Source organism: Clavelina lepadiformis, chromosome 8, assembly GCF_947623445.1.
Source record: "Clavelina lepadiformis chromosome 8, kaClaLepa1.1, whole genome shotgun sequence".
Lineage (NCBI taxonomy): Eukaryota > Metazoa > Chordata > Ascidiacea > Aplousobranchia > Clavelinidae > Clavelina > Clavelina lepadiformis.
In genome coordinates this window covers 13155550-13173614 of record NC_135247.1, presented here as the reverse complement: position 1 = coordinate 13173614, position 18065 = coordinate 13155550, and the positions used below count along the sequence as shown (strand labels likewise).

At 35.2% G+C, this 18065-nt stretch overlaps 3 protein-coding genes across 11 annotated transcripts; 2 read left to right on the top strand and 1 right to left on the bottom strand.

The window, feature by feature from the left end:
* Positions 1-2993: 2993 nt before the first annotated feature.
* LOC143469142 (uncharacterized) lies at positions 2994-4343 on the bottom strand. The gene is made up of 2 exons (XM_076966720.1): positions 3457-4343; positions 2994-3357 (listed from the first exon to the last, which is right to left on the bottom strand). Exons 1-2 carry the CDS (start codon positions 3593-3595, stop codon positions 3122-3124), a joined length of 375 nt encoding a protein of 124 aa, XP_076822835.1. The 5' UTR covers positions 3596-4343; the 3' UTR covers positions 2994-3121.
* Positions 4344-4615: 272 nt separating this feature from the next.
* LOC143469235 (L-threonine 3-dehydrogenase-like) lies at positions 4616-10065 on the top strand. Of its 2 annotated transcripts, XM_076966863.1 has the most exons (9): positions 4616-4732; positions 5635-5721; positions 5838-5919; positions 6619-6734; positions 7746-7843; positions 8000-8169; positions 8760-8974; positions 9083-9241; positions 9322-10065. In XM_076966863.1, exons 2-9 carry the CDS (start codon positions 5665-5667, stop codon positions 9433-9435), a joined length of 1011 nt encoding a protein of 336 aa, XP_076822978.1. In that variant the 5' UTR covers positions 4616-4732; positions 5635-5664; the 3' UTR covers positions 9436-10065. The 2 variants fall into 2 exon arrangements, with proteins under 2 accessions (XP_076822978.1, XP_076822977.1); XM_076966862.1 differs by lacking the exon at positions 4616-4732 and having other exon boundaries at positions 5289-5721.
* A 272-nt stretch (positions 10066-10337) lies between these two features.
* Positions 10338-18050, top strand: LOC143468995 (uncharacterized). 8 transcript variants are annotated; one of them, XM_076966504.1, is made up of 18 exons: positions 10339-10627; positions 11004-11262; positions 11440-11848; positions 12032-12202; positions 12311-12517; positions 13381-13448; positions 13799-13939; positions 14003-14113; positions 14204-14337; positions 14593-14699; positions 14947-15058; positions 15360-15527; positions 15756-15908; positions 15992-16075; positions 16229-16283; positions 16439-16560; positions 16693-16817; positions 16961-18050. In XM_076966504.1, exons 1-18 carry the CDS (start codon positions 10515-10517, stop codon positions 16975-16977), a joined length of 2556 nt encoding a protein of 851 aa, XP_076822619.1. In that variant the 5' UTR covers positions 10339-10514; the 3' UTR covers positions 16978-18050. The 8 variants fall into 8 exon arrangements, 6 of the variants coding, with proteins under 6 accessions (XP_076822620.1, XP_076822621.1, XP_076822619.1 ...); XM_076966503.1 differs by having other exon boundaries at positions 10341-10627; positions 12311-12499; positions 16148-16283; XM_076966502.1 differs by having other exon boundaries at positions 10341-10627; positions 14947-15049; positions 16148-16283.
* The last annotated feature ends 15 nt before the right edge of the window (positions 18051-18065 follow it).

Here is an 18065-nt window from a genome sequence, read left to right as displayed (position 1 = left end):
GGATTTGCTGAAATATCAAAACATATTATTAGTATTCCCGCGTATCCAAATATTTTCCCACTTGGCACAATGCTTTGTTTTCATAGTTTCATTGAAGAGTTTTCAAACGTAATTTTATGGATTCCAATCATGCAACAACAAGCCAAACGTCAAAACCGGTATTCAAACAGGCTTTTCTGTGATTGCCGTTGTACGATTTATATGCCAATTTTCAAAATAGTTTCGCAACAATTACACTAAAGTACACAACTTGACTTTTTTAATTCAAAATACGATACTTTAAGTCAGATATAATTATTGCAAAGCAAACTGGCTGTTGGCAAGTTACAATGCATAATGGAAAATGATATTTTCTTTAGGCCTAATCAGATTACACTTTTGTTAATCAAATATCCGTTTTTTAATCACGTAACTTATACCATGAATTATAAAACGGGCAAATAATTGGAAATTAGTCTTTGTAAATCAAAAATCGAAAAACCAATTTACAAAATACATGCGTGGGTAGACAAACATACACCAACTGCTGAACCAACATCATTCCTAAGAAAGCACTGAATGATTCTATAAAAGTACATATGAATCGCATAACGTATGCATGAATTGCCAAATATACATGGATCGTCAAATGTATAGATAATTTTCCAAATGTACATGATTCGCTAAATCCGCGTGACTCCCTGAGTGTATGCATGATTTAAAAACGTACATTATTCACCAAATGTACATGATTCGTTAGGAAGTGCCAACTGCTGAAAAACAGAAATTTTCTTTACAAAATCAAACCATGTTATTGCCAACACAAAACACGTATCTAGGCCTACTCTAGTTTTTTTTTTTAATTTTTCGCCATTTTCTGTAGTTGTGATCTATCCTGATGAAGTCCACCCGTAAGGGATTAAGATTCGGTTATAAAAACACGAAACACAACTTCAGTAACGGGAAAAATCACATTTTAATGCAGTTATGCTAATCAAAACAAAATATTCTGAAACAAATTACAATCCGTGTCGGACAGCCTTCAAAAACAGCGACTGACCCAGTTAAATCGGGCGAACAGTAGGCCAAGTTTATTATGGCAGGCTTATTGCATATATAATAATACGACATCATGAGAACTTGCCCATCGGTATTGATGGCACAAAGATGGTGGTCGGACGATTCAACCCACGGACGATTCAACCCAGGACGATTCAACCCAGGACGATTCAAACCAGGACGATTCAATCAACGGACGATTCAACCCGCGGACGATTCAACCCGCGGACGATTCAACCCGCGGACGATTCAACCCACGGACCTTTCAACCGACGGACGATTCAACCCACGGACCTTTCACGTACTTGATTCAACCCACGGACCTTTCAACCCATGAACGATTCAACCCACGGACCTTTCACGTACTTATGGCTTAGGTTATTACCAAGTTACTTAGTAGCCAATTGTACGCTTAATATTGGACAGTCTAGACTCTAGACTCTAGACTCTAGAGTTAGGCCATCCTGAATAGGCTTGTACGTCGTGGTTAACGGTTATGGTACCATTGCAATCGTACCGTTTTTTGTTCGGTTCTAGGTCGATTCAACCCACGGACGATTCAACTCCGGACGATTCAACCCGCGGACGATTCAACCCAGGACCATTCAACCTAGGACGATTCAACCCACAGACGATTCAACCCACGGGCGATTTAACCCATTTACAAAAACGTCTACGCAGTTGGTTATCAGGCACGGATGCCGCTTTTACTACTATACCAATACACATCTTGTGTTGAAATAGCCTAAAAACAAGTTTATGTACCGTGTTGTAACTAGTAGGCCTGCTTAGCGAAAAATAAATAAAGCTTACACGTCGATTAAAAGTGAAACCTTAGAAACAACTGTTTGTTGATCGGAATGAAGATTTCCCACAAAAAAGTTTGAATGGGGAGATCGAACATTTTGAGAGTAAGTTAGTATAAGTCGCTTGTTTCCAGTCAATTTATTATTTTGAAAAAAAAACGAATAACCTTTCCTATAGCAGAGAGAGGGACTCTGTGTGCTATAATTCTGCTTATTTCGTTGTGGTTAGTTTGAAGTATGTGGCTAGAACCAACTTAGTGAATCATCGAAATCAACAAATGAGCTGTCTGAGCTAGTCATGGTAATTGCAAATCGATAGACATCTTATAAACAATAGTATTGCTTATGTTCTTGGTTATTCGTAATATTGAGAAAGTATACAGCACCTATAATCAAACCTTTTCTTGTAAACTATTTCTGTTTTAATATTAAAACTGTTCGGCTGACAAAAGGTTAAAGTATTCTAACCGCACGCAACTACAGAGTCAGATAATTAATTCAACAGGTAAATTAAGCAAGTTACACTCTTAAATCAAAAGTGGTCTTCACGTTTGACAATGGGGAATTACCAGCCACAAGAACCTGTAAAAAAATTCCTGACTGAAAAACTTCCTGGAAATTAATAATGGCTGCCACTAGCTTCTAATTCACAACCAGATGACGTCACAATTTGAGTAGCTGGGATTTAGTCGGGTTGCCATACCGTCCGGAAAATTCCGGACATGTCCGGAATGTAGGGTTAAATTTTGCGTCCGGGAGGAATTTAAAAAAATGCTCAAATGTCCGGAATTTTATGATGGGCGTTTTGGGGGAATTAGAATTGCGGGAATAATCCTGTAAATCAGAGGTGTCCAACACGTGGCACGCGATGAGTCTGACCTAGACCCTAGCGTAGGGTTACCATATTTTAGTGGCCTAAAATCCGGACACTCTTTAGTGCCCACTAGCGGTTTTTAAAATGAACACATTGTCTGTCAATATGACGTCACAATAGCAATGCTTTGCCTATCCATTGTATAACCGAGTGGATTTTTGAACAGAGTGTCGTGAATTCACTAGGCTTTTGGGCCATCTCTGATTTGACCTCTGGTCAGGCATACTATATTTTTGTGCTTAAAAAACGGGAAGCTTCAGAGCAACGAGCCTTATCAGACAAATGTGGTTCATATTTTACTAGGAGTATGAAACTATTTTGGATTCCTATCGTCAGGGACAACTAAAGTAGTAAGACACCAAGAAAAACTAAAATAATGAATTATAAAACTTATTTTTATTTATTAAACAAAACTTTTCAGAACAGCATCAATAGAATATTGCGCAAGTACGCTAGTAACAACTTTTTCTGTTTTTGTGCGGCCACTACTAAACTTCTTCGCTACATTAGAATCAGGGAAAATCTTTTTAAGTAAAACAGATGTACAGTCCATGGACAAAAAGCTATGATGTTGCTTAACAGCGTGAAATGCAAGAGTGCCTTCTGCGGCAGTGATTTCATCTTCGCATTTGCTTCCTGCTGTAACAAAATAATTTGTCATTTTCGTTGATGCAACAGCCCCTCTTACTGCTTTGCGATGTTTTTCCGATTCCAGATGTGTGTTTAAATCACCATTACCTTTGTGCACGACAGATATATAGGTTCCTGACGTGCAAACCAAGCATTCTGCCTCATAATCATTCCTGCCTTTTCTAAAACATGGATGTTTTTTTTGCATTTCGTTAGTGAATGCGCACTTTCGTTTAGAATTAGCCATTTGAAATAATATCTTATTTTATTAACAATAAATACAACCTAACTAAAAATGCATAATCTAAAAAACAAAGTAATTAGCCACCAGAATAACTGAACCAAATGGTTCCTGACATTTTAAGTAAATCACTAGGCTTCCTCCTCTATGACATTTTAAGTAAATCTCTGATTATATGTGCGAAATCGCCTGCTTTTATAGACTGTTGGAATGTTCTAGTAATTTTCGCAGCATGTGATCTATATCTAACCAATTCTGATTCAGCACAACGGTCAATAAGTTCAAGAAAGTTCCAAAGCTCCAGAAAGTTCTAAGTGGTAAACATCATTGATAAGGAAAACTCTCTGTTACATCATAATTCCGTACAACCTTGTAGTAAAAAAAAATGCACACGGTACGAAATAACAATGTTCTGGATTGGCAGTGTGCACAGTACGATTGCAGATGCAGTAAAATGATACCAGCAAAGATAACGTCCAAGGCATTAATATCAAAGTAGTAAGTGAGATAATAGCCCATGGAACACCAAAAGACATGTATAATGTTTAAAGTTAAACATAATTTACAGCAGGTGTGTCCAACTCAGACACGTCGCGTGCCACGTGTTGGACACCCCTGATTTACAGGATTATTCCCGCAATTCTAATTCCCCCAAAACGCCCATCATAAAATTCCGGACATTTGAGCATTTTTTTAAATTCCTCCCGGACGCAAAATTTAACCCTACATTCCGGATATGTCCGGAATTTTCCGGACGGTATGGCAACCCTACTAGCGGCCTAGCCTAGAGATCACCATAGCCTAACCCTAGCCTAGAGATCAAATCAGAAATAGCCCAATAGCCTAGTGACTTCACGACACTATGTTCAAAAATCCACTCCGGTATACAATGGATAGGCAAAGCATTGCTACTGTGACGTCAAATTGACAGACAATGTGTTCATACCTCATTTTTAAAAACCGCTAGTGGGCACTAAAGAGTGTCCGGATTTTAGGCCACGAAAATATGGTAACCCTTAAACCCTATAGTGTACCTTGCTTTTCTCTAAAACTATGATTGATTAGCGCCACAAACAAGAAGTCACCTCCAAATTAACAGCTTTCTTCTTGAAAGTTGGCCACATCTACTTTTAGTATACAATAGTAAACAAACATGTATAAGTTTATTTTCTTAGCTTTTATGATCACTTATTAGAACTGTAGCATGCATGAGTGTCATGTTTTAAGCACATTTTTGCATTTTAAAAATATTGTATGTGAACGGTGAGATAAGGATATGTTAATTAAGAGGTAAAAATTAAACAAAATTGTTCAGCATCATAGAAATAGGTGGCAAATAATTATAAAATATATTCACAGTTTGTGTCATGGTCGTCATTATTGTCTATTGCAAGCAAAATAACCAAACGAAATAAATTTCTAATAAGAAATGTGCTAACTACTGGCTTGTGTACCATACATTATACTTGACTCGAGATGTAAAAATTATTTGAAAATCAAATTTGTAATGAAATTACACTAGTTGGAGGCAATTCATATAGATGTGAATAAGCCGCTTATAAATACATAGATTTTTGAGATTAAAAACACAAAAGTTTATGAGTGACATTTGTGCTTTGTCACCCTCTGATAATTATCAGATACTGCATTGCAAATACATCACCATTAAATATTCTAAACCAATATTTTAGTAGTATTATAAAATATTTTTAAGATAGTAATACGTACGGTTGTAATACATAATGTAATTAAGGTAGTAATACGTAATACCATATTGATATTCATATAATGTAACTGTGTTTAGCTTAGAGATAAGATTATACCTTGTTATAAATTATTACCATTTACTGTGGTTTGGAAACGTGTATTAATGAGTTAAGTGTAACACGTATGTTAGCTACATTTTATATGATTACATATATGAAGTATACATAATTACAGAAAATTAGTTTTACTACTACTGTAGTAGTTTTGCACTTCATATTTGACTGAAAATCTAATTTTCTGCTATGGAGGATATACCAAAAGAGATGGTTTGCTTGCAGAAAACTACCGCAAGTAAAGGATATCAGTGCATGAAAATTCAAACTCCTTTTCCTGTAAACGATGAGGTGCTTATAAAGATTAAAAAGGTGCAGTTTGAAATGTGAAGAAAGCAGTTTCTGATACTGTTTTTAATATTTTATAATATTTAGTTTTAAAAATTGTAACCTACCATAAAATTTGCAAAAGTTATTGTGACATCCAGGTAGCAATTTGTGGCTCTGACATTAATCTGTATATGTGGAATGAAACTGCAAAAGTTATTGCTGCTCTACCGTTTATACCCGGTAAGTTTTATCAAATTTATATGTATTTACAATATGTTTTTTTGTAAAACCATAATTTTCAATATATATTATATATATTTTAAAATACCCAATTTAAACTCAAATTTGTCATGTTTGTAGTACACATTGCATGTAACATGTATATAAACCTGTATCTTTGGTATGGTATGATAATCTTTATTCTCCGACTAAGGAAAGTCTTGGCACAACTTAAACCCGGCGATGATTTCTCATTGCTTGAGCCCTGGTTACCGAGCTAGCCTTCGTGAAAGTTCCGATTGTCACACATTTTTTATTTATGTTTTTTGATTTTTTATATAGTATTGCTCGAATTTAGGACTGTTCACCAGATCCATTGAACAGGAGCAAGGGTTGTTAATTCCTTGCCCAAGGGCATCATAAAGTCTGTTTAGTGCCACTGGGTTTCGAACATGGAACACGAGCCACATTTATTGTGAGGCCAGTGCACAAACCACTCAGCTACTGAGTATTTAGAATTAATACAGTATTTAGAATTTGTACAAATATAATAGTTCTTTTCTTGAAACTGTTAGGGCAAAATTACAGCAAATTACTTAAAAAATTATAAAAATATTTGGTTATATGTATTACTTCTGTTGAGGTTCATTTCATACCTGGTCTAACTTTTCAAACAACAAGTACATACAGACTGTCAAAAAGTTTTAAGTTTGAATGCAGGACATGAGGCAACGGGCATTGTTGTGAGAAAAGGTCCGGATGTGAAAAATTTGAACGTTGGGGATCGAATAGCAGTTGAAAATCATTTCTTTTGTGGAAAGTGCTTTCAATGCAAGGTATCAGTGGTTAATAGCAAGTAAAACCGTTGTTTAAAATTTCAGTTTTGTAATGAGGTATACATATATTTTTTTCAGTAATAAATGCATAGAAATTGTTTAAGTGGAACATGAATGTAATGCATTTTGTCATAGCCATTCTTCTGTTGATGTGTATTAGCTTTACTGATCATTTCTAACATTTTATTCCCAGCTGTGTGTAACCTTGACATTTCATAACCGATTTTTTACTTCATCAATGATTTGTACTGAAACTGTAAAATGACATTCATTGAAATGTTGCTTCTTTTAAACTTTCTTAGTCCTATTGTATTTGTTCAAAGAAAATTTATGTTTTTCTTGAAAGTTTGAATGTTTTACTACTTAAAAAGTCTGCTTGTATGGATCTTTTTCATCTGTAAAGGTAAAATACCTAACATACCACAAATAATTAATTTTTCATATTTCCCGTAATTTTGTATCAAATAAATCACAAAGTAAACAGTTCACATTTTACACATAGGCACATTTTGTCCCATAAATCATGTTTAATTGAGATTATAATAAGTGTTAAAAATTATTGCGAAATGAGTTGTTTGAAAATTGCGGAAGTATTAAACACTATTTGTTATATATTTTGTTACTGACAAATGTTTAATGTCACAATAAAAATTGCAGCTACTATCTTTGAAAGCTTTATTTTTAATAAATTACAAATTGAATAAAGTTTGCTGTGAACAAATTGTTTATGAGCTTACTCAAGTGCTCTTCAGCATAGTGTAAGCAAAACAGTTATCATTTAACAAACATAGATATATATCATTATTTTATTATTGTTTTTTATTTTAGACAAAAGTTGATGCTTAATACTTTGAGAAACATTTTTTGAAAGTTTCTACCAGTTGTGAAACACACCAAGAATTGGTTGTTCCTAGATTTTGCTTTAATTTGATTGAATACCGTATTTCAGTAAACCAATGTGAAAGTGACTAGTCGCTAATCACTATGAAAGTGCTCTGTACTACATTGCAGGAAGATCGTGGTGATATTTGTGCCAGCTTGAATCAGTACGGTCATGGGAAGGGTACCATTCACGGAGGTTGTTGTGAATATTCCGTTGTTTCCGAGAAGTAACCTGTGCTCTGTTAATTACTGTCACTAGTATAATTATTATTAATACTAGCAATTAGTTTTACACTTCTAGCTATACCAAGTGAGAAGTAGGTTGAGATTGTAAATAATTCTTCATATATGCTTATTGATCATGCTTTCTTAACACTTTAAAGGTACTGTTATCGGTTGCAATATGGCATAAGTGACGTTGCAGCTGTCTTGCTAGAGCCAATGGGCGTTGCTCATAACGCAATTGAGCGGTTGGAAGTTGATGGAGAAGCGGTGCTAGTAATTGGGTGTGGACCAGTTGGCCTCTTTGCTGTTTCTTGCGCAAAAGCTCTTGGTAAACTAGTTCTAAGTTTGTGCTGTTTTGTTAAGGCAGTGGAAGCTTATTGACTTGAAGCTGAAGGGGTCTATCAAATTCCTTAGAATTATCCAAACCAGGTGGAAAATTATCATTAAAATAAGACTTGACTCTATGCTGATATTTTGTGAACATCACAACTAATTGAACTTCAGAACTCAGTTATATGCATGTAAAGACAGCTGTGACCACTTTGTTATGACACAACCAAGTTTTAACTAATGGTATGGTATGATATGATATAATGAACACCGCTCACGCATTGGTGCTGAAAGACAGTGATTGAAGTTACAAGCTAAAAGAAATACGTTAAGTTGTTTACCAGTACAGTACTTCTACAGACAATTTGCAAGGACCAGTGAAGTTACTTTGACTTAAGTGAGGTTGAGTTACTGAGCTTTCACTGCGTTCATTTCACTGTATTGCTTGATTATATCATGCCTGTATTTGAGAGAACTATGCTGTGCTGTGTTGTACTGTACTGGGTTTGTTTTATATTCGTATGAGAACCATAAATTCTAAAACGTAACTGTGAAGCTGACCAGTATGAATCACATTTTTCCGAACAGGAGCAACAAAAGTGTTTGCTGTCGATGTACTTGAAGAGAGACTTGACTTGGCTAGAAAAATGGGTGCTAACGAGACTTTCAACTCGAAAGAAGGTGGGAGTCAGAAAGTGAAAGAAGAAATCATGAAAATAACTTCAGGGGTTGGAATTGGTCGTATTTGTGAAGCTAGCGGTGCTGCATCAATGCTCAATGGATGCTTCTCATATCTTAGAAAGGTATGAATTTATCTTCGTACTTTAAGTTCAGGTAACTTCTCATTGGTCGCTTTCATACACGCTGTTCTAAGCTTGTAGATTTTAAAACTAATATTTTCACGTAATTAGGGTGGAAGGATTACACTTGTTGGCCTTCCTAAGAAACCGCTACATGTTGAGAACGTCCTACAGGATATACTTTTTAAATCTCTTAATTTAAATACTGTTCATGGGCGCAGGATATTTCACACCTGGGAGGAATGTGAGAAGCTTATTGCTGATGGAAAGGTATGTTGTTGTAAAAATATATCCTCTAGACTAGAGTCTAGATTGACAGTACAGTTCATAGATGTGGTGTTGCCCTTTAGGTTGATCCACTTCCTGTCGTATCACATCAACTTCCCATCTCCAAATTTGAAGAAGCTTTTAAAGCTTTGCTCTCTGGCAACGCTTGCAAAATTATCATGGATCCTCAATTGTGATTTTTGTTTGAATTGAATGTGAAATACTTATAGAATCAATTACTTATAATTTTCTGCATAAATTCATATACAGCTGTAAGAAATTATTTATCCTTAAGAAATTATTATTTGTTAGTCTGATGCAATTAACTGCCAGTTGATGTTTTCTGAAGTGTAATCATAGCATTTTTTGTTTTTCATAGTTGCGTGTTTTAGAATCATGCCATGGTTAAGCATCAGGTTAGATACTTTCTACTTAGTGATGTAACTTTGGTTTTATAAAAATGATAATAAGCATCAAACTAATGTTTTTCTCATCTGTCGTATTTTCTCCCGTCTGATCTTCTACAAAGTCTCTTTTATATAGATATATATAAAATCAGGATTCATATATATTAAATGTTTGTGATTTTATTTGAAATTAAAGTAAAAATTTCATTAGTTTTACGGATTTGTATCGTTTGATTTATTTTAACGTAATTATGCAATAACATCAAATGTGCAATGAAAGTTTTCGCTTGTGACAGTTGTTTTTCGTCAGTTACAGTAATATGCCCGGCTGTTTAAAGCGATCAAGGTACAGTATATTTTCAACCATACAATGTTTTAATTACTGGAAAATTAAATTTATTAAAAACAGTAGATACGCTGGCGAGCTTTTTTAAAGAACAGGTGACTTCACGGATGATAGTTTGTGAAAGATCTGACACAATAGAAATCCAATTAACAGATCAACAGAGTGTCAAATGGCGGAGAACGTTTACAATATGTATCACACATTCTGTGTTATTTGAGAAAGTTCTTTTATGTCACTATTTTTTATTACAAATTGAAACTGGACTGTAGTAAATTGGGACAATTGGGTAAATAAATAATAGACTGTAGTAAATAAGGACAATTGGGTGTCGGTAGAGAAAAATAGGGAATTACGATACGTTAAAATCCTCAAGATATCAAATCTTTTCTCTCGGCAGTAGCTGTAGCGCTGTCGCCGTGAAGCTGCAGCCAGATTTAGATGGTTTACTTGGAAAAAAGGAAATGACGCAAAATAGAATTTAGTTTTCTAACCACGTCAGCTAAGCGTCACTCCATTTGTGGACATGCTTTCTGGTACCATGTATCCGAAAAAAACATATGGACGATCATTATTCATTGGAGAATTTAAACACGCTGTTGCCGGAAGTGGCGACAAGGAAAAGACTGCGACACAAATGTGAGTTAACTGAAAGCATATGTTGATGTTATCTAACAAACGTTTTAAAATGTTCCACCACAATCTGATCATTAGGCTACTGCACGTATTGTTTTTCTAATAAGCACATTCCTAACCACGGAAATAAAATGTCCGAATGATTAAATGCAAAATTTTACTTTACAAAACTTCAGCTATAACTATACACACAGCTATAACTACTTTCTTTAGATAATGACATTTATGGCAAACTTTTGCGTTGCTTTTGAACATTTTTAAGGTTCAATATTTAAGGGATTGCTAATACTTTTAACAAAGATACGCAGCAAACGGAGGGTTTGAAACTAGAAAAAATAATACCAATTGTACATTTCACAACAAATCTTTTCATACATAGAAAACCAGAAGAATCTGTGACTGAAGATACGAGTCAAGAATCGGAAATACAAGCCGCTGATCCGGTGAATGTTGCTCAAAAAACATTAACATATGAGGTTCAAGAAGATGATGAAAAACGTTCCACTGAAGAAGTAAAACTAGTGTGGAAAGGTTCTGCATCTCTAGCAGTTTCCAATGCAAAAAGTAAAAGTGGACCCGCGGCAAAAGCATTCTTTACGCCCGCCAGCTCCGAATTACGCAATGCCGAAGCTGAACAGGTGAATTGAGCACTTATGTCATTTATATGTAGGCTACTTGCATTAGCCTACAACTATTAAGTTACTGATGAATTCACGTACGTAGGCAATAATGTATACATTTAAGTCATGCTTTTGACACTAAACTATTAACTTAGCTTCACGGGTGAAATATAACCAATTGCCACTTTCAATCAGGTCTTAGATTTACCGGTTGTAAAAGACGAAGTAGTTATTGAGACAGACGTTTCCGCAAAAGTTCCAAAAAGAAAAAAGCTATCAACACAGACAAATGTCAAGTTATTAGCGACACCTCGTAAAATTGTACCAAAACTTGTGAATCAAACTGTATTACCAAAAACAACGATAACAAAGCAAGAACATCAGCAATCGCTCTCGACCAGAGTTTCTGAGGTTCAGCAAGAAAAAGTTAAGGAAGTCATACAAAACAGGGAAGAACAAAAGAAAGAATCGGAGCATGGACAAGAAGAGATCAGTGTTGAAGTTGAAACTGTGAATGAAAGACCGGATGAAGAAAACTTCACGATTCTTCAGGCAGATAAGAATGTTTCTGATATTGAACCGACTTCATCAGCACAAAACCAAGGTATTTTTTATCGCTTTTGTTTTTATATGCATAGGCTTTACCTGAAAACGTTAACTTTTAGTTAGGCCTACGAGTTTATTAGACATAGCCTAACCATGTTTTGCAATTTTAAATAATGGTCATATTTCTAAGGCAGGCCTACTTATTTAGTATTAAAAATAACCTTACAACAAAAACATTAAGGTGGAAGCAGCAAACAGGAACCATTCAGTGATAGCCTTCCTTCCGATGACGATAGTGCGTCAAAAAATTTCCATAAAACAGATACAGAAGATCGCCCGGATAAACCTTTAGCACTTCCCGACCACAAAACTATAATCATTAAGCCACTAGATCTGGCAACGTATGCAGAAAGTAAAGACACGATTTTTATTTGTAAACATGCGTATCTTTGTGTAAATTAATTCACATTATCGCTGCCACTGGTCGTAAAAATTCAAAATACACGTTTTTTTCTTCAAGAATTCGACGACTATCAAGAAGAAAAACCTGCAAATGTTCTAGAACCGAACGTTGTCGCTGACATGAAAAGAGATTTAGCAGAGAAAGGCATTATAGTATTACCTCCCAGTCTTATCTCTCATGCTTCTCAACCTATGAAAGAGGCCATATCCGACTCTGAACAATTCAATGAAGATATAGCTTCCCCGGGTGAGGCTGGCAGAAAACGTAGGCTACTTAGATTGGATACTTTTAGTGTATAGTGGAGTAGTTTTACAGGCAAATGTCCTTTCTACATTTTTTCTCGTTGAAGTGATAATTTATTACAATTTGTATACTGACCTATAGCCTACCTATGACTGCACCTATACTGACCTCAGTCCATCCCTAATCTATAATTTAAACTTTGAGGTGGGCATCAGTACTGCATGCGGCATTAGCCTACACTATTACAGTATACTAAGGATGTGCCGCGAGGAAGATTATTCGGGTTCGTGCGAACCCGAATATTATGAAGGTCGACACGAACGAATCCCGAATCTATTCGTATTAGAACCAAACAATAAAATTTCCTCCAAAAGTTGTCAAGTCTTGCTTCTAAAATGACGAAATCGATAAACAAATCGCTTTCTTTCAAAAAATTATGTTCAAAAAATGATCGAAAAACCAAAATCGTTTGGAAAACGACCTTGATTGTAAATATACTACTGACTCTAATTTAGCATTGTCGGGAAATTAGATCATCATTTTTTACGAAAGTCAGTAAATTTATAAGTAATATTGTATTCGGGTTCGCCATTGTTGGTATTCGTGTTCGCCCGAATCTTCCCTAAAGGCGATATTCGGCGAATCTATTCGGGTTTGGGTTCGTATCGGCCCATCCCTACAGTATACCGAATTACTTTACCGTTGTTAACGAAATTTAGAACTTTTTTGTATAGGCCCACTTGTCCTCCCTCTTTGCCCGATTGGCTGTACATCGACCAGTACAATTAGCCACTAAAGTAGCCTATTCACTTTGCATAAAAACCTTTACAAATAACACATTTTATAAGCTAATCCAGACAAATGGCCTAACTTGTTTTTACTAGAGCAAACCTTGGAAAAGCAATTAGGAAACATTTTGGAAGAAAATGGTTTTGATGAAAACATTGAGCAGGTAAATAATATGAAATGATATTGGTGGCATGTGAATAAGTATGACCTTGGCTTTTTTAAAAGGAATATACATCGCATGAACCCTATACACTAGTTTGTTCCCAACCTGGACTAGATGTCGGGGCAGGAATCGAAGAAACGTAAAATACAGCGCAGACATTATTCGCCTAAAATCTACAAATATGCACCCGACCATCAGTTATACCTTTACTAATATATACCCCCACTTAGGCTTAAGTAAGCCTACTTAGGCATATACAATATTTTTAAAATGTACGAACTATGCTGATAAAATAAGCAAACGAATACTTGAGTGATATCTCATACGGAATTTCTTGCATATGTTTACAGTCCTCGGAATTAAACGCAGACAAGTCTGATCGAAAAGATCGAGAAGGATTTAAAACTAATAAGTCTTTTGAGATACGAAGATTGCAAGCGAGAGCCGAACGAATGAAAGAAGAAAAGAGAAGAGCATTGTTTGGAAACCGCGTAAGAAGAAAACCTAGATCTTTTCTTCAGAAACCGTCACCTTTAAAGATATTTTTGTTGCAGTATTCTAAGCTTAAAGCAAGAAGCGAACATTTGTCAAGAACAAATGAACTCCCAGTAATGATTCCACTAAAAAGCGCACTCAAAACCGGCACTCTTGCTAATGACGAGTTTGTACGTAAAATAAACTACAGTACTTACTATAAATGAACGTGAAAATAGCATGTGAATTTAATAAAAGCACTTTAATATTTTGTAATCAAGTGCATGAGCTCAAAACACACCATGAAACAGTCGTCTTTTCATACAAAATCCAAGATTGGTGTCCGAATTCGTGAACCAGAGTATGATTATCAGGAGTATACTGACGTTGAATTAGAATCTGACTGCAATGACAGGTAAAATCAGAGGTTACTGTTTTGGGGTTGTAATAAAAGTTATCGTTTTGTTAATAGCTCTTTTAGCCTACGTGTATGAGCCTTTTTGTTGTTAAAAGAAAAAAAAGTTAATCTAAACTTTTACCTTTGTTAATTGTATAGTATAGCCTATACTAGGCTACTCAATATTTACATACAACCTGTGTATTATGTCAATGTCACTATGAGGTATTTTTGGACTTATGAAGAAAATCTAACGGCTTTTTATCTCTGCAGCCTACGTCCAAACAGCGGTTTATCCTATTCTGATCTAAGCAGCGAGATTGGGGAAAGTGATTTTTCTGAAGATTCACTGAGCCCAAACCCAGGCGAAGATTCTTATTGTAACTATTCTTGGATAACAAAACTTTGCTTGGAAAGCTATAATTAATTAACTGTTATTAACTAAAAGCTTCATAAAGGTGGTATATACAAGTAGCCTTGTTTATAATATTGAGATAGGGCATTGAGCTAATATAATAATAGTCACTGTGACATAGTGTAATGCATAACACCTATCTATTGCCTGTATATATAGTGCGAATACAGCGCACAATCATATTTAACAGGACACATTATTTCTGCATCTAGATCTTTCCAGCGATGAAGATAATAGTGACATACACCGTTTGTATGATGAGATTGGTGACTTTAGTCCATCCAGAGCTGATCTTCTCACAGAAGTTACCCCAAGGCGAGATATGTAAATCTATTATAAGATAAACTGTAGGCTTCTATAATATAATTATAAGGATTATGTTATTCACCACATATTTAAGCTTTAAAATAAAACATGTTTTTTGTTTGATTTCTCTAAATGTTTACAGGCTGTTTCAGGTTTGAAGTTTTTTAAAGATTAATTTAATTTTTTTTAAATTAAATTAATTGTTTTCTTTAAGTTTAATCGATTCGAGAGTAGCTTAATGTCGGAGAAGAAACCACTGTACGCTGAATATAGGTATATTGTATGGAGGACTGCATGTATTACTGAAGAATATTTACAGAATGGATTTAAAATCAAGTGAATTGCAAACCGAGAGAATACATTCAAGCACATCAATGGCAACAGCCCGCTCTAGCATTCTTTTACCATCACGTGAACGTTATTATTCCCAGCTGCCTTTCATGAGATCTTACATGGAGAAACCAATGCCATTTTTTGACGCTGTAAGGTAGCGCATTAATAGTTTTTTATCTCGATCAAAATAATTTTATTCTTGGAAGCTTACACCCTCAACTGGTTCCAAGTCCAACCAATGCATGATTGTTATACCATATACATGTTATTAAAAAATCGTAACGGGCGTTTTTATTTATGCGCAGACACAGCACCACTGCTATACCGGCCATTATAACCATGATAAGTAGGCCTACATATTAATTCAGTTTGTATTACATAGACACGAACGGCGTTTACAGTCGGACGGTCGCTTTCAACAATCACGTGATTCAATGCGAGTGCAACCAGACGAGGATATTGAAAAGGTACAAAACCAGAGTTTTTGCAAACATCTCGGAATTACAGGAGATCGCAATACTCAACTTAGAGGCTGGTATGACACTCCGCTTTAGTTTGTTTGCTTTCCAGTACAATTTTAGCATTTTTGACGGTAACTGCAGTTTTAAAAAAATTTAGGTCTCAAGGTTCTCACCGACAAAACAAGTCAAGACATTCTCACTCACGCAATGATCGACGTGTAAGCCCAGAATTCGGTAGTCGGTAAGTGAATTTTTTTACATTTGCTTAGTCTTAATTGGCACTATACGTTGATACTAAATTAGTCTCATGCAGACCCCAAAATTATGAGTCACGAAATAAAAATTCGAATTTACCCAATTCAATTGGACCTACAGTTTATCCAATAAACATTAGCGCAAGAGCTTCTGCCGAATGTACCGAAAAGGAATGGATGAAAACTGTTCAAAAGGTGAATGGAAGTCACGTCTTGTATCGTAGGGCAGTAAGCAAAGATACTTAGGCCTAAATAATAAAATAGTTGCAATTAAACCGCAAAACTTTAAAAAAATTGCCACCGACGGCCTGACAACATTATAGTTATTTTGAAATATAAAACTTATGCAGTTTTTGCGAAAGTCGAATGTTGATCATAGTTTGCCATATGAAGTTACTGCCAAACCAAATTCATTGCAAGGTACAAAATCCAAACGACAAGATATTAAAGCAACTGTTGCTTTTCCACCAAGGTTAGTGTCAAACTACAAATAAAATAACCTAGTTTTCTAGTCGTTGATCATAACTGCTTATGCAATGCAGTATTGCTGTAAATTATTTGCCCGATTTAACTTTTTCATATTTTCAGTATGATTATTTTTCAGATACGTTCAAATACATGATCTTCTGGACTGCTCCAAAAAGACATTTTTGAGCCATTTTTTGTGGATTTTTATACCAACGCTTCTTTGCACGATTTCATTGCTCACTGCCATTTTATATGGAGCAGGTATAGTAAAAGTATAACGACGTAATTGGAGAAACAGACTCCAATGAGCACAAAATATATTTTCAACGCTCAGAAACTTGTTTATTGCATCTAAGCGGTTGTTGCTCTTGTAGTGCTGAGACACCAAACTTGTTTAATTACAGGTGTGTTACCAGTGTAGAAAAAAATTCACCAAATGATTACAACCTAAAGTTTGGCTGCTACATGCAGGCTACGTGTTTACCAATGGAAGGATACCAGTCATGAACTTAAACAGAAAAATAAGGATTATTTTTTCAGCTGTCACTCCGCATACTTTCTAGTGCTATGCGGTTCTTGATATTAAAAAGAAAGAGCAAAAATATAAAAACAAAAAACTGTGGTCTGTCATTTCCAACCGATATTATGAAGTATCAAAGATATTGGTACAGGAATATCTATCGTCAGAGGAAGGATACCACTTGATGAACTTAGCAACAATTTATCACCGCTCGAGCCTAGGTTACCAAATTTTCAGTGTGCGTTTACGAATTTGTTGTTTTTTTGTAACAGATAGAGTTACTGTATTTTACCGAAAATTTGTCAACACCTCAAATTAGGATTAATATAAAACTGTCACAAATGCTCTGCATGAATACACTGTATCGATGAAACAGACAATACCAGAACCAACCAAAATTTAAGGTTTTTCAAACAATAAAACGACAAATACATTACCAATTGTGTTGATAGAACTTGCTATATTGAATGACCTTTGCGGCACCATTTCAAATTTACAACGTTCGTCAGTTGCTAGGGTTTAAGATGGTGCAAAATTAACTTACCAAAACATCCTGCATAGAGGCGAAAACTTGACTATGACACAGGCATTTATAATTTTTTTGACCAAAACTAACCATCATAACTTTGCCATAGACCTACTAACAAAAACGCACCCTGAGTAACTTTTCCACGCTTTTATGGTCTCCCTCTAGATTCCCAACCGCGGCTCTCATTAACCCCTGAAAATCCCACGAAAAATATAAAAATTCTATTTATAATATTTCAGGGGGATTATTTTTTGACTTGTCAGTTGGACATTAAATTGATTTGTGTTATTTTTCTTGTTAGTGTTGCTATTCTTTGGTTCATACTTTAAAATTTTCGTTCTAATTACTTGAGTGTTTTCATGTGGCTCCATACGTACTTTGAAGTTTGAAATTCGACCCCGACGCAAAAAAGGTTGGGAACCACTGCTCTAGAGTATACAAAATGCCTCACCTAATGTGG